The 25,862-nt window shown below is 40.8% G+C and overlaps 1 protein-coding gene across 9 annotated transcripts in view; it reads left to right on the plus strand.

Annotated features, from left to right (window-relative positions):
- JARID2 (jumonji and AT-rich interaction domain containing 2) overlaps nucleotides 1-25,862 on the plus strand; it is a 278,177-nt gene that overhangs the window by 147,951 nt on the left and 104,364 nt on the right. For 6 of the 9 annotated variants that reach the window (XM_063665836.1, XM_063665835.1, XM_054491177.2 and 3 more), the window contains one exon: nucleotides 17,195-17,336. The exons of 1 other annotated variant lie outside the window; for it this stretch is intronic. In XM_063665836.1, coding sequence (XP_063521906.1) covers nucleotides 17,195-17,336 — 142 coding nt within the window. Of the gene's footprint in view, nucleotides 1-7,861; nucleotides 7,987-17,194; nucleotides 17,337-25,862 lie in introns of those variants that run through there. 2 more of the 9 variants (XM_063665837.1, XM_054491178.2) reach the window with 2 other exon arrangements.

The following is a 25,862-nucleotide window of genomic DNA, read 5'->3' on the forward strand; positions in this document are numbered from 1 at the left end:
AATGGTGGTGAAATTCTTCCCGTGTCTCCCTATGCTCTGTTCTTGCTTTTGGCAGGAAGTCTTTCTGGGTATTCTTTCAGCTATCCTCATGGTGTGTTATGTAGACAATTCTGACAAAGTTAAAAAAAATTGATATTTTACTCCAATGCCTTTTAGTCTTTTGGGCAATGTTAGAATATGTTTGCCCATGGTATCTGTGCCACTATATTGAGAAGATAATAAACTACAACCTAGCAATTTATTGCTGAGTTCAAAATTATCTTTGTCTACCTTTGTCATTTACCTTATGTAGGTTTTCCTTTAGCTCCATGTAAATAAAGTTGGTAGCTCCATCTCATTTCCATCATTGAGTAATTCTCTTGTGATTGACTCTACTTCTGTGCTGTTGACACAGCCAGTTTCCCTGTGATACCATGTAAATTTTAAAATTGCCTTTCACCATATTACTAAAGAAAGTCATCTGAATTGTGGAAAAATTCAAGATTTCAGAAAACTGTAAAAGATTGCCACTGGAGAGAATACCATAAATAATGTTCCATATTTATCGTTGCAGCACTTGGGTTATTTCTGGTCTTCTCTGTGATGTATGAAGCTTTTAAGGAAAATGCCAGGAAGAATATACACGAAATTGTTAACAGTGATTACTGGTATATCGGGACTTGGATGATTTCACTGCGTAAATAAGAGGAGGAGGATTCTAGGTAGTTTTGACATTTATTTAAATGTTTAGTAACAGAATGAGGTTACGTTAGCAGGATATAAAAGGCACATATTTTGAGAAAGACGCAAAACTGCTTTAGTTACAGAAACAAAATCAGCCTCCAAACAACAAAACAAAAACTGTAAAATTGTAATTAATAAAGGCCTAAGTATCTAGAAAACATCATATATCTAGATTTCTGCTTGTTAAATTCGGTGCTCGTGAAATTATATTTCATCTGAAAATCTGAAGATGAGGTCTTCTACTTCCCAGGAATTTCTCATTTTAATCAGTGAGTGCTGAGATCTCATAATTTATTGTAAAGTATGTGAGCTATTTCTAGTCTGATAATTTCAAACATAAAGAGATGAAGAGTTCTTTGACACATTTGCCTTTCCCAGGGAATGTTGAATGTTAGGTGTATTGTACGTAGGGTGGGACTTCCCAGATAAGAGTACCTCAGGCTTAGCAGCCCTGGATTGGCCTTGAGACACAGCTTACTCTTCAACAGCATAAATGCAGTGCGGCATTGTGCGGGTTATTGAGATGAACAAGGCGAACGCAGTGGCTCATGCTCATAATCCCAGCACTTTGTGCGGCTGGGGTGCCTCGGGAGGATTGCTTCAGGCCTGGCCAGCATGGCAAAACACCATCTCCACAAAAAATATAAAAAATTAGCTGGGTATGGTGGCGCCTACTTCGGAAGCTGAGGTGGGAGGATTGGTTGAGCCCGGAAGGTTGACGCTGTAGTGAACCTAGATTGCGCTACTCGACTGCAGCCTGGGACACAGAGCAAGACCCTGTCTCAAAGCAAAACAAAAGATGAGCAAGACTAAATCTTCTTCTTGAAGAAACATGACAGTTGGGTAAATGTTACCTTCATACATTTTGAAATTATATTGGAATAGCACCTGTCAAATGGAAAGAGGAGCAGGCGCTCTCTAGGCAGAGGAGAGAATAGTCAGAAAAGGGAACAGCTTGTGCAAAGGCCTCGAAGCTCCAAGGGTCAAGTAGTGGAGAGAAGTGTCAGCTGCCGCACATGCAGGACTCAACCCAGCTACCCCAGCGGCTTCATGCAATAATTCAGAACCAAAGCATTGCTAATCGGTCTATTGCATGGCCCAGGAAACTGATGTAGAATAATTCCTTTTTTTTTTTTTTTTGGGAAATGGACATAGAATTTAAACCAGTCAAAGAAGTGACAAAATAATTAAAACAAGCTACATTGAAATTTTTGCTTCTGTCATTAATTTGTTGTATTAACCAACAAACTAATTATTAGAAGCAAATTGTTGCTTGTTATTGGTTTGTTAGTATTAATTTCTAGAAATTACTGGATTATAGATTTGTTAGCCTTCATTTCCAGGTTGCTCTTTTGAAAGATTTTATCAGTTAATCACACTAGCAGCATATGAGAGTACTACTTTTGTCAGAGTCAGAAATTTGAAAAGGTGATTACTCACTCTTCAGTTTTGACCTATCGGCCCTTTGTTTCAATGCTTTTTTGGGGGTGGTGGGGGCATGGAGTTTTTGCTCTTGTTGCCCAGGCTGGAGTGCAGTGGTGTGATCTCAGCTCACCGCAACCTCAGGGAGTCCTGAGTAGTTGGGACTACAGGCGCGCACCACTGTGCCCGGCTAATTTTTTGTATTTTTAGCAGAGATTGGGTTTCATCGCGTTAGCCAGGATGGTCTTGATCTCCTGACCTTGTGATCCGCCCGCCTCAGCCTCCCAAAGTGTTGGGATTACAGGTGTGAGCCACCATGCTTGGCCTAATTTTGTATTTTTAGTAGAGATGGGATTTCTTCGTGTTGGTCAGACAGGTCTTGAACTCCTGACCTCAGGTGATCTGCCCACATTGGCCTCCCAAAGTGCTGTGATTATAGGCGTGAGCCACTGTTCCCAGCACTGTCGCCAGGCTGGAGTGCAGTGGCGAGATCTCAGCTCACTGCAGTGTCCGTCTCTTGGGTGCAAGTGCTTCCCCTGCCTCAGCCTCCCAAGTAGCTGGGACTACAAGTGTGCGCCACCATGCCTGGCTAATTTGTTGTATTTTAGTAGAGACAGGGTTTCATCATGTTGGCCAGGATGGTCTCAATCTCCTGACCTTGTGACCTGCCCGCCTTGGCCTCCCTAAGTGCTGGGATTACAGGTGTGAGCCACCGCAGGTGGCCTCAGTGCTTTTAATATACAGTTTTCCTTTCTTCACTATTCCTAAGTAGGTAAGCAACTTTTTTGTGATTCTGGTCCAATTTTACTTTATACTATTGATTAATGTTTTCAAAATATTCTGAAAAAAGTTGATCATCTTGTTTGACTTGGCATTATTTCTGTGTTCACCTTTTAAAATTCATTAACTGGATCACCTTCAAATATGTTAAGTACATTTTGTTATGTGTTTCTTTTTCCAGCCAAAAAGCCAACAATATATATTGAACCAAAATTTGAGTGTTTTATTACCATGAATGCATGTAGGTAGCCCTGTATGTCTACAGTGTAGCACAAACACTTTTACTTGTGTAATTAATGCCTCCAACACCAGTGTTGTCCTGTTTCCATTTAACAGGTGAGGAAACTGAGGCAGAGAGAAGTCTTATGATTTTTCTTAATCATTCTTAATCATAGCTGTGTGTGCTATGATCCACTAATGTTTTTAGTGCAAGGTGTTTATCAAATAAGTCAGTATTTTTTAATTTAAAAAATTCATGTGGAATGCAGTAGTCCTCCCATATCCACGGGTGGTACATTTCAGTACCCTCCATGGATGCCTGAAACTGTCACTGTTACCAAACCCTATATATACTGTGTTTTTTTCTTATACATAAATACTGTACAGTGCAGATCATTCACGTCCTGGGCAGGATAGTTCAAGGTTTCAGCATGCTACACAAAATGGTGTGCAATTTAAAAGTTTTGAATTGTTTATTTTGGGGATTTTTAAATTTAATATTCTCAGACCTTGGTTGACCATGGCTGACTGAAACCTTGGAAATCTGAAATCCGGATAAGGAGGGCTACAGTGTTGTCTTTTTTGATAGCTTCTGAATTGGAACAACTACTTTAATTGTAGCCTCAACAACCCAGTTAGTTTCACAAGTTTGCATACCGTCACCCAGTCCGGGTCACCCTACTATGTTCTTGTAATTATTGGTATTATGTTATAATTGTACGGTGTGGCCTTGTCGACGTGTTAGCTGTTGGGCCAGCCACATGCATTACAAAGTTCAGCACTGTTGGTGTTTCAGGAATTACCAAGCCTTCTTGGAAAGTGTTCAAGCCAGACTCTGTGTGTACCTAATTCTGGTTGGTATAGTGCCAGTGTATTAACTTTTATTTAAATACAATTCCAACAGGTAACATTTATTATTACTATACTGCTGCCATAGAGTGCCCACACTTTAATGATGTTTTTGAAAGCCAAATATTAGCACAGTAGATCACCTTTCTGCATTAATTTTTATCACACCCTATGTGATATGGTCAATACTATGTAATTTCATCCATATAACACAGAGATATCATTACAAATACATGGCTAATGCTGTGTGATCATTACAGTTCTATATTATGTGAAATTCTCTGGCACCATAACCTTGTACTCTCTTCTATCACACGACAGTCCACACCACCCTACCCCTCCTTTGCGATTAGTGGTTTTGGGGAAATTATTAAATGCATGGTACTGAAATACCAAGGCACCAACTGGGGTTGGTCCTGGGGTTGAGGTGATAATTAGGTGGATGGCAGCCGTGAACCTGGGTGTCTGCATAGAATTCCTGTGAATATGAGACCCCTTCTGAAAATTCTGACTTCTCCTGAATTAGAGTTAGTAAAGTTCCTTGGTCTCTCTTGTGACATGTTGTAGAAGGTCTTTAAACATTTTGAGATTACCGTGGTAACATTACTGGTGCAAAATCAAAAGTTGACACCTACTTTGGAAACTGATTTGCCATTCAGCTTGTAAATTTGAACATTTGCATATCCAAGGATATCTACCACTTTCAGTCCCAAATATTATCTAAGAGAAACTGTAGTGCATGATTTCCAGGAGACTCGCAGAGAGGAATTGCAACATGGTTCATGATAGCAATAAACTAGAAGCGCCTTAGATGCCCTTGGACATGAGAATCATAGTGGAACACCCACCATTCATCAGTTGTGTAGTATTATAAATACTCTATTGTGTAATAATGAAAATGGATAGGCAAGAGATATAATAAGCAAGGCCGCGGATGGATCTTAGTAACTTGATGTTGAGTTGGAAAAAACCCAATTCCCATTGGAACCTGTTTTGTAAAGTTTATAATCAAATGCGATGAAACAAAATGCTATTTATATATGTTTATGTTATAATATAAAAAAGTTAGCACATAGGCAAGGCTTTAGGTTATGTTTGAGTAGTTTGGTTTGGCTGCAGGTTCACAGATATTCTTTATATCCTTAAAAATTAAAGTGGATTGATTATTCAGAGGACTTTCGTTTAAGATTTATGACTTGCTCTGATATTTCACTATTGAAACTTAGATGGTGGTGCCTTCATCCTATTGATGAACATGGATGGAGCAAAGAAAAGCTCTTCCCCAGTCTTTCCGCCCTCTCCTCTTTCTTGTCTTTAAATACTGCAAGTTGTGTTGTTATTCCTAAATTGAACCCATTTCTTAGTGTTATTCTTGGTCTTCCAGAGGATGCTGTGAGTCTAATATGGTAGTTTGCATGTTTCTTCTTTAGTAGGGGACCAACATTTCATCTAAACAGTCTAAAACTTATGGCTATTTATAACGGAGAGTTTTGTTAAGTCTCCTTCGCGGCCTGACAGACACAGGGACTGACTTGCATGTACTGTATTTTAGGAAATATTGCCTGCGTGATCGGGAAGTAATGACGACAGTGAGGCTTTTCTTATTTCTTAAAATTTAAATTCTTATTTCTTAAAATTTAAATTCCCGTTTCTCTTTAGTTGACTAGAAGAGAAGGAAGCAGTGGAGATAGGAAAGGGGCAGATAGTGTTTTATTAGTGCTGATGCCTGTGTGCGCTCTGAGTGTTTGAGTGACAGAACTGGGGGTGTTCAGGAAAACCACTAATCATACGTGATTCTGAAACTTCATTTCTGGCCAACTGTTTATGTCTCGGCGTTTCTACTTTGCTTTTGAGAATTAGGATAATCAGAATATCTGCCTGAGGTCTCCTTTCCAATTCTCTGCTTTGGGTGCTGCTGATCATTGAAGCAGCCAAAAGACATGTCCCAGTAGAAGGAAGAGGAAAAAGGCCAAATAGTCATCCCCTGAATGTCCTTTAATTGACTCTGTATGACTTACGCTGTAGTGGGGTGCATGCCAAACACTTGTTCACTGTTAACAGGAACGTGCTGCACTGTAGAGCACTAAATAAGGGTCTGCTCTGGGGTTTCACCCTGGCAACCATTGGAGAGCAACTCTTTTCCAGCCTTCTATGTTCTATAGGGAATTGTATATTGAGGTTACCCCACCCCTTCTTCCCCACTGCCACTGGGTTGTCGGATGGCCTCCTGTCTGTTGAGACATAGGAGCAACCTCTGTGACCTTTGCTAAGAGACAAACTTGTTTTTAGCCACAGTTTCATCATCTATGAAGTGGAGGAATTGTAGTAGAGTATCTCTGAGGCCCTATGTATAATTATGATTTTAAAGTGGTGGATATCAACTAGACACTAAGGAGGACCATCATCTACCTTCCTGATGTTTTTGTGTGTGTGTATGTGTGTGTTTATGTGTGTATGTGTGTATGTGTATATCTATATCTATATCTATATATATATGTTTATATGTTTTTGATGTAAGAAGTTCTGGCATGTTCATGAGCTTTAATTATTTAGGAAACAAGAGTTGGCCATTGTGGAGACAATACCCAATTGGCCTTGATTGCCTGCTAGCCTGGGTGACTTCACTCATGAGCAAAGTTGACATCTACCTTCAGGGATTTTGTGAGGTATAAATAAGTTACTGTGTGTAAAGTATCAGAACCCAGAAGGGCCTCGTTAGATGGTTCAACAACTAGGAAACAAGAAACTGAAAGTATTAGTAAGGCATGTTTCCAGTTCCTCTGGATGCATCTGAGGAAAACTTCCAGTGCCATGTGGACTTGGCCACCATCTTCCTCCCCGTGGAAGGGCATGAAGAGAAGCGTGTGGTAGTGTTGAGAGCATGTGTTTTGGACATTATCATTGCTGGTTGAAGTTCAAAGGCTTCAAGAGAATTGACTTTAAAAATCAAAAAGCTATAACATATGAAAGGAGATGTGTACTCCAGTTGTCTGAGGCCAGGGAGCTGGCCAGCCCTCAGTTGGACTCCTGCCTTTTTCACCCCTCCCAGCAGCTGCCAGACCACAGAGCCGGTTCTGTGAAAGATCCTCAAGAAACAATGAGAGAAAACAGCTTCTGTTTGATTAGATTAGATCAATTTATGTGCCTCGGGGAGGGGCCTGCGCAGGGCAGGGGGAGGGGTGCCCCGTGTTGTTGGTGGGGGCAGCGGTGGCCCATGCGGTCACTTCATAAGTAATGAGGCTCCGTGGAAGCTGGAATCAGAGGAAGGGGGAGGGCGGGCTGGAGGAGGAGCATGTGGAAAGAGATTTCTGCAGTCTGTCTGGAGAGTTGCCCAGGTTTCCCAGCCAAAAAAACAAATAAAAATAAATAAAAGGCAAGTGCTGAATGACACAGATTATGATATTAAAAAGGGATGCCATTGAAACTGCGCCCCGGAGTCCGCTGTCCGTGGGGGTGGGGTGTGCTTGGCAATGGGGTGGGGGCATCTGACCGGCTGGGGACACAAAAGTGTGCACAATTAAACTGTGAATGTCCCCCTCCCCCCCATATGTCAGAAATTCTATACTTTGGATTTGTCTGCATTGCAGGTTGGGGAAATGGCAGGATGAAAAGCTAGTGGCTCTTTTCCTTTTTCTCAATTTATCAGGGTGGGGGGAGCCAGCCGGAGACCCCTCCTCTTTGGTGTTCGATTCCCTCCCATGCGCATAAATAACCTTCTCTCCTGGCTGCCTCCCCTCCCCTCCCCCTCGGCCCCATTGCTGTTCTGGCCGTCCTATTGCCGCGCGGAATCTGCACTGCCGCTTGCTTATTACGTACAGGGGAGGATTGTTGACAAGTGCTCCGGAGCCTGCCTCACTGCGCTCTTCCTCCCTCCCTCCCTCTGTCCTTCTTCCTCTCTGTCTCTCTGCAATGATCCGGCTCTGAGGATGGCTGCTCCACGGGTCTGTCAGGTGCAGTTTTTGGTGGCTTATCTTGAGGAACCTGGGATAGAAGGTCTGTTCCTATAAATAAAAGACAAACCAAATAGCTCTAGATTTGTTTCAGGCTGGTATGGCTTTTGTTGGAGAAATAGGCCTTTGTGGGTTTCCCTGCTGGGGTCCTGATTAAATCCATTGTGGATGTCAAGGTGCTATATATATATATATATATATATATATGAGAGACTATGTAAAAAGTGTTGCGATTTGCTTAATATTAATATTCTTTTAGCTTTGATATCCTCCCTAGGGGCAATGGTGGCTCCTGCAAAGGCACTGTGGAAATTTACAAGAGAGAATTAATGTCGCTCTTAAAGCATTAAGCTCTGTTGACCATTTTGGCCAAATCTGCAGTTTCAATCAGGCTTGTATGAATTTAGACATTTCTCTGGAGACTGAATGCCATCCAGCTATATAGCTGGTCCCTTTTATTTTATTACCAATTTATCTGATCATTTCCCAGCATTTAAAAATAAATGTTTGATTAAAGTTAATTAGTTCATCCTCACCATAGCTCTGGTTTCCTTCATAAACAGCATGTTTGCTTTCATTTCCATTAATCCTTTCTTTTTCTACCTCCATCTTCTTTCCTTGAAAGATGGAGGAAACTGAGGCATGCAAATAGATCCTGAGACCTGAAGTGGTTCTGGATTGAGACCTAAAAGCTTTAAACTTCTAGTGCTCTTGATTCTTCTCCCGAATTTCGTGCATTAATTCATGTCTGTATTACTGTCTGTAAACACAGATGAATTTCAGGAACCTTCAATGTTTGGTGCCTCAAATCTTAGCAGATTCCATGGCCACATTCCTATAGTGCTGCTTTCTGTACTGCTTCCATTCATTATATTTCAGTAGTGGAAAGAATGCTGCTCTGGGAGGCAGTAGGCCTTTCTGAAGTTATTTGTTGTCAGCAGGGTGTTTTTTTTTTTTTTGTTTGTTTGTTTTTTTAACTTTGAATGGACTACTTAATCCTCTCTGAATATATTCATTTGAAAAGTAGGGGGGCAGTTGATTTCTTGATATGTGAGTGAGGTAATAAGGAAACTGGGGAACTACTGTCCCTCCTAATGCTACAAAGAAAACAGAACTTAGAACTTCCAAGAGATTCCTTTTATCCTAGGGAATGAAGGCAGTCCAGAGAAGTTTCAGGGCAAAGGGTATGGCTGTTTATTTATCTACAAATTATGGTGTCAATCAGGACACAAACTTTGTGGAGCTTTGCCCATTTATCATTACAGATTAGTACACAAACCGATAACTTTATGGCACTTGTCGATTGAGTTAAAGCAGCAGCTTTGCCTATCTTTGGAGAGTCTGGCTCAAATTGGATACCTGGTTTCTTTTGGTACCTTACATTTGTGGGGTAAAGATGATAGGAAGCTTTAGAGACCTAAGTACATATTCACACTTGTAATTACTTGAAGGTAGAAGAATATCATTAGCCATCTGTGAACATGCTGTGTTCATGGACATCTCCCTTTGAGAAGTGCAAATTCTGTGAGATGAGAAATCAAATTTGGGCCTGTTAGTTTATCTGAACACAAGACTTTCCACATGTTGGGCTCATTTATCTGTCTTAGAAAAATTCTCAGAAAAAAAAAAAATGCCCTTGTGTTTCCGTCTCCTTCATGTGACTGAGTTCCCTTGCTCTGCAGTGATGCCATTGTTCTGCCGCTCATGGTTACACATCAGCCTAAGCCCACTGTTGCCTTGAGTCAGTTTTCTTCTGTAGGCGGCTTTTGACCTTGGAGGTGGTCAGCTCTGGGCCCTCTGTGGTGTGGAATTCTTTTCATGAGCTGATAGAAGCTCGAGTTGCATATGCTAGGGGATTCCAGGGATTTATGTTTTGGTGTGGGTATTTATAACTGGGTTGTCTGGTGGGTGTGTGTTTGACTGGGTTGTCAGTGTAAAATTAAAAGGGTGTTGAGATGAAGTGTGGACCCAGAGCAGTTACGGCCTGGGATAGAGTAGTCATGGATTGGACACAAAACTAGAACTGTTGATTGTAGAGCATCGTGGGTGTTTATAATTCAGTCATTATTATTCTAGGTACTGTACTTGTTCTGATTGTTATAAAGGTCATATTAAGGATGAAGAAGGAGTGAAGAGGGGAAGAGAATAGGGAGGATGAGCCCTTGCCCCAAAGAAGTAACAGGGAGTTGTGCCAAAATGAGCAGTACATTATGTTCGCAGTGGTGATCATCAGAGTTTAAATAGCTTCTGAGCTGGTTGGGAAATCTTTCCTGAAGATCACGGCTCTTTGTTTTTGTGAGAGGTTTTGTGTTGAATAAAGTTAAACTGTCAGCCTTGTTGTCTATTTTTATTTATTTTTGTTGGAGCCTCTCAGTGAGCAGTGTTTTCTGTCCCCCTGGGATTGTTGGTTAGGATGTGCGAAGGGGAGATCTTTTGTCTTTTGGTGGTTCTTACTCATTTGGGGTCTAGATAGCCAGAATGGGGCCCATTCTAGTAGTAGCAGTGTTCTGCTTACCTCTTCCTCTGAGGAGATAGGAGATGTCTGCTGTGTTTGTTCATTTGCAGCTCAAGACATTTATTGCCTTCTGGGGCCCAGGGTCCCATCTTTCTCAAAGAGTCATTTACTTGGTTCTGAAATAGGAAAAAAAGGATAGAGTCAGACATTTTCCTTATCTACCCAGTGACCCAACTTTTCCATGTTAATAATGAACACTGTGTGAGGTCTTAGTATCTAACACTGTCTCAAAAAATTGTGCATGCAAAAGAGGTGTAGATTGTTGAAGGTGTGTTGTGGGGGCGGATTCTGGTGGTGGTGAGAGAGCTCTTGTGAGATTGTTGATTTACAGATCAGTATTTACATCTGTTTTCCCAGGGGTTAAATGTAACAAAAATACGTCCCCCGGGTCCACCTATTCATCCTCCCCATCCTTGCCTCCAAATCTTGGGACTGTTTTAAGGAGTGATGAGTGGGGGTGTTTTTGGATTGTCTTTTCTTGACCGGAATGGGAAATCTCCATAGCTGATCTGACAGTAGACAAAGGGGAGCCCTAGTCGGCTCAGGGGCTGGTCTCATAAGGGAAAGGGATAATTATTTTCCATAAGCCGAGGTATGAAACCACTTTCATTTGCGCCTCGTTGACCACAAGTGTGCCACTGACATCCTGCCTCATGACTGGCATTTGTTCTCAGTCACGCCAGTGTGTTGATCTGGTGAGCATGTCAGTGGACAAGCCTGGGCTGTGCTCTGCAGACCCTGTGCCCTGCTCGCCCCTCTCCCTGGAGCTCTGTGCTCCATTGGAAGCTTCACATGCTGACCTGCATGTGTACAGTGATGGGCAAACTCCATGTTCATATTGACCATGCCAAGCAGGCCCAAAGCCAAATCTGCCCTGGCATCGGAATGCCTACCCTGCTTAAAAAGCAATTCATTTTTTTTTCCTCTTTGCAAAACCTGAGTGAACATAACATTTATTTTTCACTATCAATGGCAGCAAACCATGCATTCTGATGACCTCAGAGAGGGTCCTACCTGAGCCATGGGGGCTGCTTTTATAATTTTTCTATCAACTTAAAGTGCTGCGCGCGCGTGCGCACGCACACACACACACACACACACACACACACACACACACACAGAGAGAAAAATTGCTGCTGAAAATGAAAGCTCTCTTTGGGTGCTTGACTGTTTGATATGTAATGTGATAACCTTGTCTCACAGTGACAGGGTGACAGACGGCATTGGCTCTGTAATACAGAATTACCTTTTGTGCATCTTTTCTACAACAAAGCTAAATACATTGACTCACCCTAATATGCTAATGACTTTGGTGTGCTCCAGATGTTTTAGAAGCCCTGGAACAGCCTCAGAGCCCTCCTTGTTTTTCCTTTCTTTTTAACCCTTCTTTTGGCATTGCTTTTGTGGAATAGAGCCATTGGCTTTTCCTTTGGTTTTCTATTGTCATGTATGTGTAGCTAATGAGAGAGGACCACTTCTTTGTGTCTAAAACATGATAAAATGATACAGACTACATGCTGTAGTCCTTTTTTTTTTCCAGATATTAGAAAAGAGTTGTCTTCTGTCCATACATTTGTGTTCTGAAGTCTGTTGTTCTCATCAGTTGCTTTAGAAGTTCCTTCAGCTAAAGGAATCTTTGGCCTAATTTGTGTTTCAATTTTCCCAATGCCCATGATATAAGGCAAGAGGGAGATAGCCATACACTAGTATCTCCAGTTTCCAAGAACAACAGGAATTCCTATTCCATTTTGATGCTGCTGTTCCAGACTCAGAAAGAAGCCTGTTTTGTTGTATTGTTTTGTGCGGTCTTTTCATTTCTTGCTAATTTGGGAGATGGGGTGAAAAGCTCCTGAATGTGCAGAGCTGCTGATGGCAGGGTTCTGTTGTGTTCAATTTCTTTAGAGTTCTCGGCTGCACAAATGGACACTGCCTTGTGGCTAAATGGTCTTGGATCCCAGACGCACTTCTCCCATCAGCTGATGGTGACTAGCTGAGGTTGCAGGCACAGTAACCAAGCTGCCTTTACTGCAATGATTTACAATTTGCAGCTCATATTTATTGCTTTTGTGAAAGACAATAGACATGGTTTAATTTAAGTTCAACCTACTGAATATTAATAGAGGAGAACAAATGCTAATGGGATAGACTGAATCTTTGGGCCATTCATTCAATTTCCTCTGTTTAACCTCCTCTCCCAACAAAGGTTTGTGTTGGTCGGGGTGGGGGAGGGGGTTGGAAAAATAAAAACGGTTTGAGTGTGTGAAGGAGGGGATGCCATTTCATGATTTCTCGTTGACTAAAAATAATAATTTTAACAATTGGTGGCAGGGCTTTGTTAGGGGAGAGAAAAGGCAGTACATTAGCTTGGCTAATGTTATAATAATGGCTGTCTTGCCCTGTGGCATCATATTCCATCTTGCTGACCTGGCCCTCCTGGATTGGGCAGGCTGTATGATTGGGCTTAAAACATTCAAAATGAAATGTGGTAGCCAGTACAGTGGAGATTGGTCGCCGGCGGGGGAGTTAGATAAAGAAAAAGCCCAGGTTTATTCAACCATGTAGGCTGTCTGACTATAAATAAATGTAAATGTTTTCTGGGCTGATATATACAGAATGGAAGTACTCAAATTGAAAAAGTTTATCACGTGCAGAATAAAGTCAGTCTTGCGCCTTCATGAGGGCCAGTAAAATCTATGGTCCTGGCCAGGCGCAGTGGCTCATGTCTGTAATCCTAGCACTTTGGGAGGCTGAGGCAGGCGTATCACAAGGTCAAGAGATCAAGACCGTCCTAGCCAACATGGTGAAACCCCGTCTCTACTAAAAATACAAAAATTAGCTGAGCGTGGTAGCGAACGCCTATAGTCCCAGCTACTCAGGAGGCTGAGGCAGGAGCATTGCTTGAACCTGGGAGGCGGAGGTTGCAGTGAGCCAAGATTGTGCCACTGCGCTCCAGCCTCATGACAGAGCGAGACTGTCTCAAGGTGGGGGGAGAGGGGAGCCTATGGCCCTTTAATTTGTACAAAGACGATTCCTTATGTATGGGCCCCATTTTATGAATCTGGAACGTGAATGTGATTCTCTTCTAGTTCAAGTACTCATTGCAATCCTCAGAATGGTGGAAAACTTGGAGTTCTCGGAAGATTTAGTTTGATGAGGGCCTGGAACAGTGGAGTCAGTACTTTGATTTCTTTTTGCTCAGTCATGCCTTATCAGAGTAGCCTTATCTGTTTTGCATTTTGCTCACATAAAATCGTTTAATATTTCTAGGTATTTTTCATGTGTAAAATCTCTTCATAAAACTACCCCTAATTTGTACTTAAGCAATTGATTTGCGGGGTGAGAGGGTAGTTGGGGAGAACATTACACGTCTCTTTACATTTATGCTTCTTAGACATGCACATTTTTTCCAACCTGTTACTTTTTTGAGTCTCTATTTGTCATGTTAGCTGATTCTTGTAACTTTGTGACATTTTGCAGGCAAGCGTCTTTTTTTTTTCCCACAAAATTATTGATAAAAGGTACATGAGGCCATGTGCGGTTTTCACGCCTGTAATTCCAGCACTTTGGGAGGTTGAAATGGGCGCGGATTACTTGAACCCAGGAGTTTGAGACCAGCTTGGCAACAAAGCAAGACCCCATGTATAAAAAAAAGAAAAAAATTAGTGGGGCATGGTGGTGCACACTTGTAGTCCCAGCCATTCGGGAGGCTGAGGCTGTTGTGAGCATGTCACTGCACTCTATAGCATGGGTGACAGAGCAAGACCTTGTCCCCCCGCACCCCCACCCCCCCAAAAAAAAAAGTCCCCAGAGCAGCCAAAGCAGCATTAGTGTCACCTGGGAATGTGTTAGAACAGGGGACACTTGGGGGGTGATTCGCATGCATGCTCAAGTTTGAGAATCACTTCTCTTTACAGTCACCCAGATTCTTTTTGTCAGGAGGACAGAAGCAAAGCTGTCATCAAAAAGCTTACTTTCTTACTGCTAAATCATTTGTTCATTCTTTCATGCATTCACCTCTTATTCAGCTAAGACTTCAGCTGCTGTTATGTACCAAAGGGTATAGGAACCCTTCCCAGTCTTCCTGAGCTGCTCCTAGTCCTTGTTTAGTTGGTTTTTTATACCAATATAGCTCTTCCTCCTTGTCCTCTTCCTCCATCACCACTCTGTGTTTTTAGGCTTACTGCAAATCCCAACTTTCTTGTTCTTGTTTTGGTATTGCAAGCTTGCCGGCTGGCTCCATTGGCTCACTCATTATCCTCTCTATCACTTTCTTTTCTTCACTTACTACTGAGTGATGCATATGTCTATGTTTGTCTGTCTCTCCTAATTTCAGATTTTGATTAACCTATATCCCCAGTGCCCTGGCATATAGTATTTATTAAGTAAATGAATGGATAAATTCAGAATTGATCCCTTTTTTGCCTTCTGTGCTTTATTCTCCATTATGTTATTCCCACCTTGTGCTGTTGAAAAAAGGAAACTTCAGGCCAGGTGCAGTAACTCATGCCTGTAATCCCAGCACTTTGGGAGGCTGAGGTGAGTGGATCCCGTGAGCCCAGGAGTTTGAGATCAGCCTGGGCAACATGGTGAAACCCCGTCTCTACAAAAAATACAAGGATTAGCTGGGCATGGTGGCATGTGTCTGCGGTCTCAGCTGAGGCAGGAGGATTTCTCCAGCCCAGGAGGTCAAGGCTGCAGTGAGCTTTGATTGCGCCACTGCCCTCCAGCCTGGGCAACAGAGCGAGACCCTATCTCAAAAGCAAAAAGAAAAATTTGAACTCAACCAAGACGATACATATTTACGACGTGCATCCTCTTTTTTTCCTTTTCAATTTTACATCTGGTTCTTTAACCAGCATTTTTATTTTCAGTTTTCTCTATGGTAATTTATCCATCTTCTCTTTTTACAGATAAGATAAATATTATGTTCCTTGGCCAACTCTAATCTTGGTTAAATGTCGTCTGTATCCTAATTGGGTCGGCGGGGGGGATCCCCCACTCATATAGTGACACTACTAATGTGCTCTAACTGAGTGCTGATCAGTAAAGATGTTATTTAAACTACATATATAATTTTAGTTTCTGCAGTCACACTCAAAAGAAGTAGGTGAAATCAATGTTAATATATTTGATTTAATCTAATCCAAAACATTTCCACAATTAATAGAACATTGTCAACGACATGTTACATTCTGATATTAAATTACAATTAAGTAAAATTAAAATTTATTTTCTTATCCACACTAGGCACATTTCAGGTGCTCAGTAGCTGCACATGACTAGTGGCTACTGTAATGGAGAACATGGCTTCAATCTCTGAAACACTGTCCACGCTTTTATCCTTGGATTCTTAGATTTCCATACAGTTGTCTCCTTTTGCCCTCACAGTACAGACTCCCAGCATTTTCTTTGGGGGTTTTTGTATGTTTCTGTTTCTGTATTGTAGTCACAACTCTTAAAGCCTCATTAGTCGAAGTGAATAACCATGTGTTTTATTTTCAACCTGATGTTATCACTCATACTCTGAAATGATGTAAAAATAGATAACTGGGGAAATGCAAGCAGAAACAAGCCAGGTCCCAGTGCTTTGTTGATGTGTACTATGTTCATTCAGAATGTTTATGTATTTTTTAATCAAATACATAGAACACTGTGTTCTACATAGTGTTTAGTACAACTAACAGAAGGCACTTCCTGAGATACTTCAGTCGCAAAGACTTAATACAGAGAAATGAAGTGTGCATAAAATTGGTGGAAGGACTAGAAGAGTAAAAATCAAGGGGCCACTCTGTATTTTTGGCTTCAAGATCAAGCACTGTAAAACTGCAGATGCTGTGCTAGCAGTGCTGCTACTGCCCAGCTCTGGTTGCCTTCGAGGGTTGTGACTAGACAGTGGACAATGGGTCTAGTCGCTGTGGACGTGTATATCAGTGGAAGCTTCTTGTTGACAGAACCTATGTTGATGTAAGGGACTCTGAGGCTTTGTTATTCACCCGTTTCCCTATAGTGTGACCTTACTGCTGGTTAAAATACTTCCATATCAGTTAGTACATAGCTGCTTTTTAGAGCCCTCAAGGGCCTGCAGCTTCTTTCCACATTTTGGTTACTAAAAGCACATCCGTGAGCACCAAGACTCCCCTGCTTATCATCTGCTATCATAGAGAATCCTTATCCTTTGAGATGATCAAAGGCAAATCCAGTTACAATCTGATCTTATAGAAGGCTATGAAGAAAAACAAGTGGAGTAGGATTTCTAGTTAATATCTAAGATGTGGCTACAAAGATAAGGATGACTTTTCTTGTGTGGCAGGTACTGGTTCCTGCAGGCAATTCCAGAAAGGATTTCAGTATCTGTAGAGTCAATATTTACTACTTCAAGAGTGACTAGTTTGATAACAGATACTCCATTCTTCCTTTCAACCCTTTAGCTGCAAAAGATGTTTATGTACTCTTTAAAAACGAATCCTGAAGTATAGTATTACAATTCCAAATTTCTGCTCAAATTTCTTACTGTTGAAATTGTTTCCCTCTTAGGCATTTCACTCTCTTTAAAGGTCTCAAATAGAATGATGAGGTTTTACTTTTCTCCACCCATTCAAAAGGGATGTGTGCTTTTAAATTCTCTTCTATCCACATTCTTGTCTGTCTTCATCAGCGTTGTGTAGGGTTAACTGTGGTAAAGTGCTGCCTCCTGATGTGATGTATTTAAGTGTTTGTCCCCTTTTCTCACCTGTAGGGCTCCTTGGTAATGACCAGTCTAAGGGATTAGGACCAGCATCAGAACAGTCAGAGAATGAAAAGGACGATGCATCCCAAGTGTCCTCCACTAGCAACGATGTTAGTTCTTCAGATTTTGAAGAAGGGCCGTCGAGGAAAAGGTTAGTACCCAAGGCTGAAAATATTGGTACCTTCAACCAGGGACTGCAAACTCAGGTGCCAGTTTTCGCCACATGATAATGTGAGCCCATTCACCCAATCTCTTGATTTTCATAGAGGAGCCAGAATTATGAGGTTTCGTATCAGATGTCCTGCTTTCTAAGTATTGTCTAATAATTATAATTAAAAATGGAAAAAAAGTGCTCTGGACTGACAGCACATGTTCCTGCTGGAACAGTTAGTCAAAGAGTTGCCAGCTTGTAATGCCTGTCTTAACTGTTCATTTTAATTGATTCTCAGCAGCAGTCATCTTGAGGAATATATATATTAGGTGATGTTTTGCCACTTCTGAAAAGAGATCTTTCTAAAAATTTGAAGAAGTAAATGTGGTGTTTCTGAGACGTTTTTTCCTTGTCAGGAAAGCTGAAATTACACTGTGTATTTTTAATCCCTTGCTGTTTTACCAAGTTCCAAGTTAGTAGCTGTGGAATTGGTGCTTAAAACTTAGAACAGCAGTTATTTTTATGTGGCTTTCCTAAATAAGCTTCAGATAGTTTGGTAAGGAAGTTGGCTTTAGTAGTTTGATAACAGTTTGTGGTTTCATGGTCAAACAGTGGCAGTGACATTTTATAATAATGATTTTACTTGGGTGTTTTTGAAACCCTTTGCATAGTATCTACCCTACTTCATACCTGATATGTTATTTCTGTTTTTTTCCCTGTTAGAATTTATATTTCCCTTTGTTCTCTTTATGTTTACCTGGATGACTAGCTTCCTGAGTTTTTCTTAGAATTTGTTAGTTTTGGGGATTGAAGGAAAAGAAAAAAAAAATCCCCCTTGTCAGTTCATCTCTGTTTACTCATTCTGGAGAATTTACTTTTTAGAAACAATCTACATGTATCTATCTAAAGAAGAACAGAATAGAGTGAAAAATTAAGAGAAAAGGATAAGATTAGCCATGTGTAGATATTGAAAATGCCTGTTTTCAGGTCTGAAAGTTGAGATGCATAGCTCAAAGTCTTTTATTTTCTTCATCATGAGGTGTCGTCTTTTAAATAGCCTTTTAAATACATTGAATCTGTATTCTTCTCTCATTTTCTCTTCATCCTCAGCACTTTGTCTTAGAAGATGTCATAAGATCCGTAATTAGTATAGTTAGGATCTTCCCGCGTACTGAGCTTTGTATGTCACTTCTTTTAAAAAGAGTGTCTCAGCGATGAACCTGTTATATTACAGATATTCCATAACAAACATTCCCCTGTTCCAGTTTAAAGCATGAATTATCACAAGAGAGTGATTTTAAGGATGTGTAAAAAATTGTGTCAGTAAATATATTGGAATGTGTGATAATATTATCCATGTCTCCAACATGGGCATCTGGCATGCATCTGGCATCAACTTTCATCTCCATTTGGGGAGCAGAATTCTCTGAGTCTGGGCACCCACTCCTTCAGCTATGTGGCTGGCCATCACCCTCACTTCTGGCTGAGAGCTGGTCAGCATCTGGGTGCAGTGATGTGTGTTGTAGGCTTCATTCTTAAGGAGGAGGGACTCTTTGTCTGTAACTCATTGTGATTCTCTCAGTAGATAGTGCTGCTAGCTTTCTCTTTGTATGGGACCACAGTGTCATGTGGCACCTGAGTGCAAAACAGTCATTTAACTGGAATTCTTTAAGGTAGTAGAAAAGAGAAACTATTTTCAGAGTTAGCTGAAGGAAAACTTAGCCATGGCAAATCCTTTTTAATTATTAATGTGTCAAGTATCTTACTGAATTAAGGATGCATTGCAACCTACTAACTTGGTTCTGGTCTCATCAAGGTTTTATGTGGATTAAGGTTTGATAGGCTTGGGTAGATTTTGAGGATGGGCTGGGGCACTCTTGATTATAGGAGGAAGATTTTGTAGCCTTCAAATGTGTAGTGTCATTAGGGTATGTATGAATTTCCTTTTTTGGGGGATTGAGGGAGACAAGAGTCTCGCTCTGTCACCCAGTCTGGAGTGCAGTGGTGCAATCTCAGCTCACTGCAATCTTTGCCTCTTGGGTTCAAGTGATTCTCATGCCTCAGCCTCCTGAGTAGCTGGGATTACAGGCACACACCACCATACCTGGCTAATTCTTGTATTTTTAGTAGAGATGGGGTTTTGCCATGTTGGCCAGGCTGGCCTTGAACTCCCGGCCTCAAGTGATCCACCCACCTCTGAAAGTGCTGGAGTTATAGGCTTGAGTCACCACATCCAGCCAGGGCATGCATTTCTTGGGGTGTTGCAGGATATGTAGCAAGCATAAAATGATAACTTAAAACCTAAGGCCTTAAAGAACTCCTTTGTTTTGATCCTTCTTCAGTATTTAGTGGGTTGGGAATGAGCCCTGCCTTCAAAAGCAGAGTAAATGACTTGGGTCCTGAATTTCCAGAGCGTGGGTAGTATACTGTTGAAACTGTAATACGTAACCTGTCTTCAACTCACATACAGAATGCCTTTTTTCTAATAGGGTAATGGAATGTGCTGACTCTGAAGGTGAGAAGTTGAGCCTAAAGTAACTACCTATAATGGTTAATTTTAAAATAGCCTTAGTGGATTGTTAAACAGATGCTGTGTTTTTACTTGCGAGTTTTAAATTTCCTAAACATTATACATGGGAAGAGCTTGTGTTTTTGTTTTTGTTTTTGTTTTGAGACGGAGTTTCACCTTTGTTGCCCAGGCTGCAGTGCAATGGTGCGATCTCGGCTCACCGCAACCTTTGCCTCCTGGGTTCAAGGGATTCTCCTGCCTCAGCCTTCCGAGTAGCTGGGATTACAGGCATGCACCACTATGCCCAGCTAATTTTGTAGTTTTAGTAGAGTCAGGGTTTCTCCATGTTGGTCAGGCTGGTCTCCCTACTTCAGGTGACCCGCCCACCTCGGCCTCCCAAAGTGTTGGGATTACAGGTGTGAGCCACTGTGCCCAGCAGGGAAGAGCTTTTAGGATTGACCATTTGCATTCTCTTTTGGTCTTTAGACTTTGTAGGACAAAATACTGACTCCTAAAAATTCATATTTTTGTAGTTTGTTTCGTGTTGCTGTAACAGAATAGCTGAGACGGGGTAACTTTAGAAATACAGAAATTTATTGGCTTCCATTTCTGGAGGCTTGGTATTCAAAGATTGAGGGGCTGCATCTGGCGAGAGCTTTCTTACTGCATTATATAACTTGGCAAGAGAGCACAAGAAAGTGCTAAGCTCGTTTTTTCTGTTGTTGTTGTTTGTTTTTCTAAGTTTAGTTTTTAAAGAGATGGGGTCTGGCTTTCTCACCCAGGCTGGAATGTAGTGGTATGATCATAACTTAATCTGTTGTCTAAAGCCTGGGCTGAAGGGATGCTTGTGCCTCAGACTCCTGAGTAGCTGGGACTACAGTCAGTCACATGCCTCCACGCCTGTCTAAGCTTGCATTTATAACAAACCTACTCCCTAGATAGTGACATTATTCCATTCACGAGGGCAGATCCCTCATGATGTGATCACTTCTTAGGATCTCACCCTCTCAGCACTGTTGGATTGGGGATTAGGTTTCCAGCACATGAGCTTTGTGGGGGCACACATTCAGATCATACTGCAGGGTCATAATTTATGTACGTGCTTTGGAAAGAGCATTTTCACTTTATTTTTTAGAATGATAGGAATTGCTGGTTAGCTATTCTTGTACATTTAATTACTCCTACTCTACACATCCTTTTATGTGCATGATTTTAGAATCATCAGCAAAAAAATATGCCTTTTGTCTACAGTAGGGTGATGGGGAAAGGGGAAGACTGAGAGGGATTTTATGTGCTTGACTTCCTTCTTATGGAAAATAAAAATCTATGGTGGAGACTGATGCCAGCCTCAGTTCAACCTTATCTAGTGTGCTTTTCCAACCTGCACATTGAAGCAATTACATTTTTCTGATGATGCTAATAACATGTTTTAATTCTTCAGTTAAAACATCCATGTGTTTACTTAAGTGTTATTTTTCTGCAGAAAACCCCCTGAGTCAGATTTTGCTGTGTGTATTTACTGCCAGTGCCTTTACTTGTCACTAGGGATCTTTTTAGCTATAGAAACCAGTGGAGTCCAGAGTTTTTTGAGGGTTTTGGAGTTTTCTCAAGTTCCTAATTCTCTTCCTCAGAGTTTTTCTTTATAGAGGCAACTACTACAACAACAACAAAACTCAAAACCAAAACTGGTATGTTTTTACCTAGCCATTGAAAGGTCATCTGAGATGCCTCTTTACAAAAGGAAAAGCCAGCCCCGCTTCAGAATCTCTCTGTTGTGTTCATGGAAAGGGCAGCCCAAGAAAAGATGACCGGAGATTCTGTGCTGGTGGGACCCTGAAGGCTGAGTCTTTTTAGTTCTAGATGTTGTTTTTCTTTTTCTTTTGATCATTGTGGTAGGTGAGGTGGTTTTTTTTTTTTAAATGATATATTTACATAGTTTATAATTTATATTGTTTAGAATGGAACCATTACAGAGACTTTCATCCTGTTCTGAATGTGAAGGTGGCCCTGCCTATCTCCTTTCTCATTTTGCCCTTTTGTTCCACTCAGTTCTTCTTGTAAAGTGTGTGTTTGCCCCATCAGTCTCTCAGTATTTGTAGAAACCAGAATGGATGGATTTTGGTCATTTGGGTGTGGACTTGTGGTCAGAAACTCTTTGGAAGGATGGTTATGGAGATGAGGATTATTTGAGGAATGAAAAGATAATGTACAGTTAATTTGGTGATGGTATATTTTTAGATGTACGTAATTACAAGATCTGAAATGTACGATTCAAAAGAGGTCATCTGAGTTGGCCACTAAAATAGAGAGCAAGATTAACTGTTTATATTTTATCTGTGGGTGAGTAGGGGGAAGAGGGTAGAAAAATTTCAAGAGAACGGTGGTTCTTAAGCGGGTCTTATGGAGACTGTGGTGCAGCATAAAGAGTATAGACTGGGGCCAGGCTGTGTGACTTCTCATTATATCTTGAACATTTACTTATTGTGTTATATAATGCAACAGGTATTGTATAATTCCTGTTGGGCAGGTTATATAATATGTCTGGGCGTTAGTTCTCTCATCTGAAAGATGTGAATCACAATAGTAAGTAACTGCCTGATGGTGTTTTGTGACCTGAATAAATTATTCTTAGAGAGAATTTTGATGTATTGGTTGGGTGCAATGGCGCACGTCTATAACCCCAGCACTTTGGGAGGCTGAGGCGGGCCGGTCACTTGAGTCCAGGAGATGGAGAGACCTGCGTGGGCAATATAGTGAAACTCCATTTCTATCAAAAAATACAAAAAAAATTAGCTGGGCCTGTTAGCATGAGCCTGTAGTCCCAGTTACAGGAGGGTGAGATGAGAGGATCGTCTGAGTCTGGGAGACGGAGGTTGCAGTTAGCTGTGATCGCGCCATCACACTCCATCCTAGGGGACAGAGCCAGACTCTGTCTCAAAAAAATAAATAAGCGAATAAATAAATAAAAATAATTCTGATGTATAAACGGTACTCTGCGTGTTAGATGTTAGTAGCCATTGTCAGTATATGTGACACATGAATTGCTACATGTGAGTATGCACATCCTTTCGAGACTTCTCTGACTTGTTTCAGAGGGTTTTTAATTTACACAAATGATTTATATCCTTCCTCTCTGTCAGCCCTACCACAGCCATCTGTAGGCAGATGGAAATGTATGGGTACTCCCTCTTTTGAAGTTATTGAGTCACAGGAAGGACCCTGTGGTGTACATTGTAAATTTCCTCTGCCGAGCTTGGTGTGACCTGGTATTTGCCTGAATGGAGCAGGCAAGAGTGGTGGGGTGAGCAGATTCCATCGTGGCTGTTCTTGCATTAGTCATCGCTTCACCTTAGGGAGAGACCCAGAACCCTAGTGCTTAGTGTTGAGATCTCTTGTTAACTATATTCTTCTTCTTCTTCTTCTTTTTTTTTTTTTTTTTGTAAGACAGAGTCTTGTTCTGTCGCCAGGCTGGAGTGCAGTGGCATGATCTCGTCTCACTGCACCCTCCGCCCTCCCAGGTTCAAGCGATTCTCCTGCCTCAGCCTCCCGAGTAGCTGGGACTACAGGTGCATGCCACCGCACTCGGCTAATTTTTGTATTTTTAGTAGAGACGGGGTTTCACCATGTTGGCCAGGATGGTCTCTATCTCCTAACGTCGGCCTCCTAGAGTTCTGGGATTACAGGCATGAGCCACTGTGCCCGGTCAATTGTATTCTTTAGAAGGGTATATTGCTTTTTGCATACTAACAAAATAAAATAAAATAAAAACTCTAAGAGTTTCTATTTAACTAGTACAGAAGTACAGACTCTGTCTCTGCAGGGATGTAACTTTTTTGTTAAACAAGGAGCTGCTGTATTTTAGTTAGGCTTTCAATCCTATAGGACTTAGTTTAAACACCGTTTGTCCTATTAGATTGAATTTTGAATGTAAAGAATTATTGGAAGTGTATGGATTTCATAACTCAGTGTACTCTGAGATATGACATGCCTCTGGATATGAAGACATGTTGAAAGTGGTGAGAGTTCTCTCAGGCTTTTAACAGTTTTGATATTCACAGTTACATTGTCTGCATGACTGTGTTCCTTATTCTTTTTGGTCTGAGTTACTTTGATGGTAAAAAATGCTTTTATTTACTTCGAGTTTGAGAGGAAGATCAGCCCAAATGTATATGAATCTTGCTTGATAGCATGCATGAATTGGGATTATTCAAAGTGAGCATCCTTGAGAATTAGAATTATATTAAATAAGTGCCTAGTTTTTACTCATTCCTGTATCAAAAATAAATTAGTAGTATAATTTACTATTAAATGCAAAAAAGTGAAAGCAAAACAATCAGCAAAAAGCTTAACATTTCTCTTAACCCTTGATTTATGTTTAGAAGCTTCCACTGATCAGGTTATTTGGAGTTTATTTTGTTGTTACAACCTGGAGATATATTTTATAAATAAGAGAAATACTATTTTAATTCTCAACTTTAGAGTTATCATGGGTGAAATGTACCCTCTACTACAGAAAGTAAAGTAAAGAAAAATTGAGTAATAGATTATGATGTGGCAATTTTGAACACAAAAGATGTGGAAGTAAATATAAAGTAAATGTGGGTAAATCTGGCTTATCTGCTGTTTCAAGTTATCTAGGTAGTTGCCATTTTTGTTTCAATTCTCATTTTCATTTGCTTTTGCTTGAAGGATTTTAACATTTCTAACATTAGGTCTGCTGTTGATCATTCAGCTTTTGTATGTCTGCGAAGATCTTATTTCACCCACATTAAAAAAATGCTTTTATGATAATTGTAGAATTACATGCAGTTATACAAAATACACCTTCATTTCTTACAGATATTTTTGCTGGGTATAAAATTTTAGGTTAATGGTCATTCACCATCAGTACTTCAGTGACACTGCCCCACTGTCCTGATGTGCATCATTTCTGATGAGAATCCTGTTTGTCATTTTCATAGCTTTGTAGGAGCAATCATTTACCACAATTTTCTTTTGAATCCCTTACTGGTTTTAGGTAATTTGATACGATGTGCTTTGGCATAGTTTTTATTTTCAGAGCTTTGAGATTCATTTGAGTGTATTAGGTTTGTAGATTTCATTTACTATGGAAAAATTGGAGCCATTATTATTTCAAATATTTTCGTGTGCATTCGTCTCCCCTTTGGGGACTTAATTTTCATATATATTACTCTGAAGTTGTCCCATAGCTCATGTGTTTTGTTCCTTTTTTGATCTGTATGTTGTATTTTAGATAGTTTATACCCTAAATCTGCTGGTAAGACTATTGAATATATCTTTTATCTCAGACATTGTTATTATATTTTAGAAGTTACAGCCTGGCACGGTGGCTCATGCCTGTAATCCTAGCACTTCGGGAGGCCGAGGCGGGTGGATCACCAGGACAGGAGTTTAAGACCTTCCTGGCCAACATGGTGTGAAACCCTGTCTCTACTAAAAATACAAAAAGTAGCTGGGCGTGGTGGTGCACATCTGTAATCCCAGGTACTCAGGAGGCTGAGGCAGGAGAATCGCTTGAACCCAGGAGGCAGAGGTTGCAGTGAGCCAAGATCACACCACTGCACTACAGCCTGGGTGACAGAGCAAGACTCCATCTCAAAAAAAACAATGAAGTTAGATTTTGGTCTTTTCATAATCTTCAGTGTCTCTAGTAATATGCTTATTCTTTGGTGTTTCTTGAACATGTGGAGTACAGTTACAAGAGATACTTGAGTATATGTGCTATTTTTGTCTTCCATTATTTACAAAACAGTTTTGATTAATCTTCCTCCTCATCAGTCATATTTTCCTGCACCTTTGCATGTCTGGTAGCTTTTTATTACTTGACAGACACTGTAAATTTTTCTCTGGCTGTGGGAAATGTTTGTATTTCTCTACATATTCTTGAGCATTGTTCTGAGATCTGATTATTAGGGAACAGTTTGATCTGTTTGGATCTTGGTTTCAAGCGTGGTTAGGTAGGGCCAAAGCAGTGTTTACTGTGAGGCATTGTTTCC

This window comes from Pongo pygmaeus, chromosome 5 (genome assembly GCF_028885625.2).
Source record: "Pongo pygmaeus isolate AG05252 chromosome 5, NHGRI_mPonPyg2-v2.0_pri, whole genome shotgun sequence".
Taxonomy (NCBI): domain Eukaryota; kingdom Metazoa; phylum Chordata; class Mammalia; order Primates; family Hominidae; genus Pongo; species Pongo pygmaeus.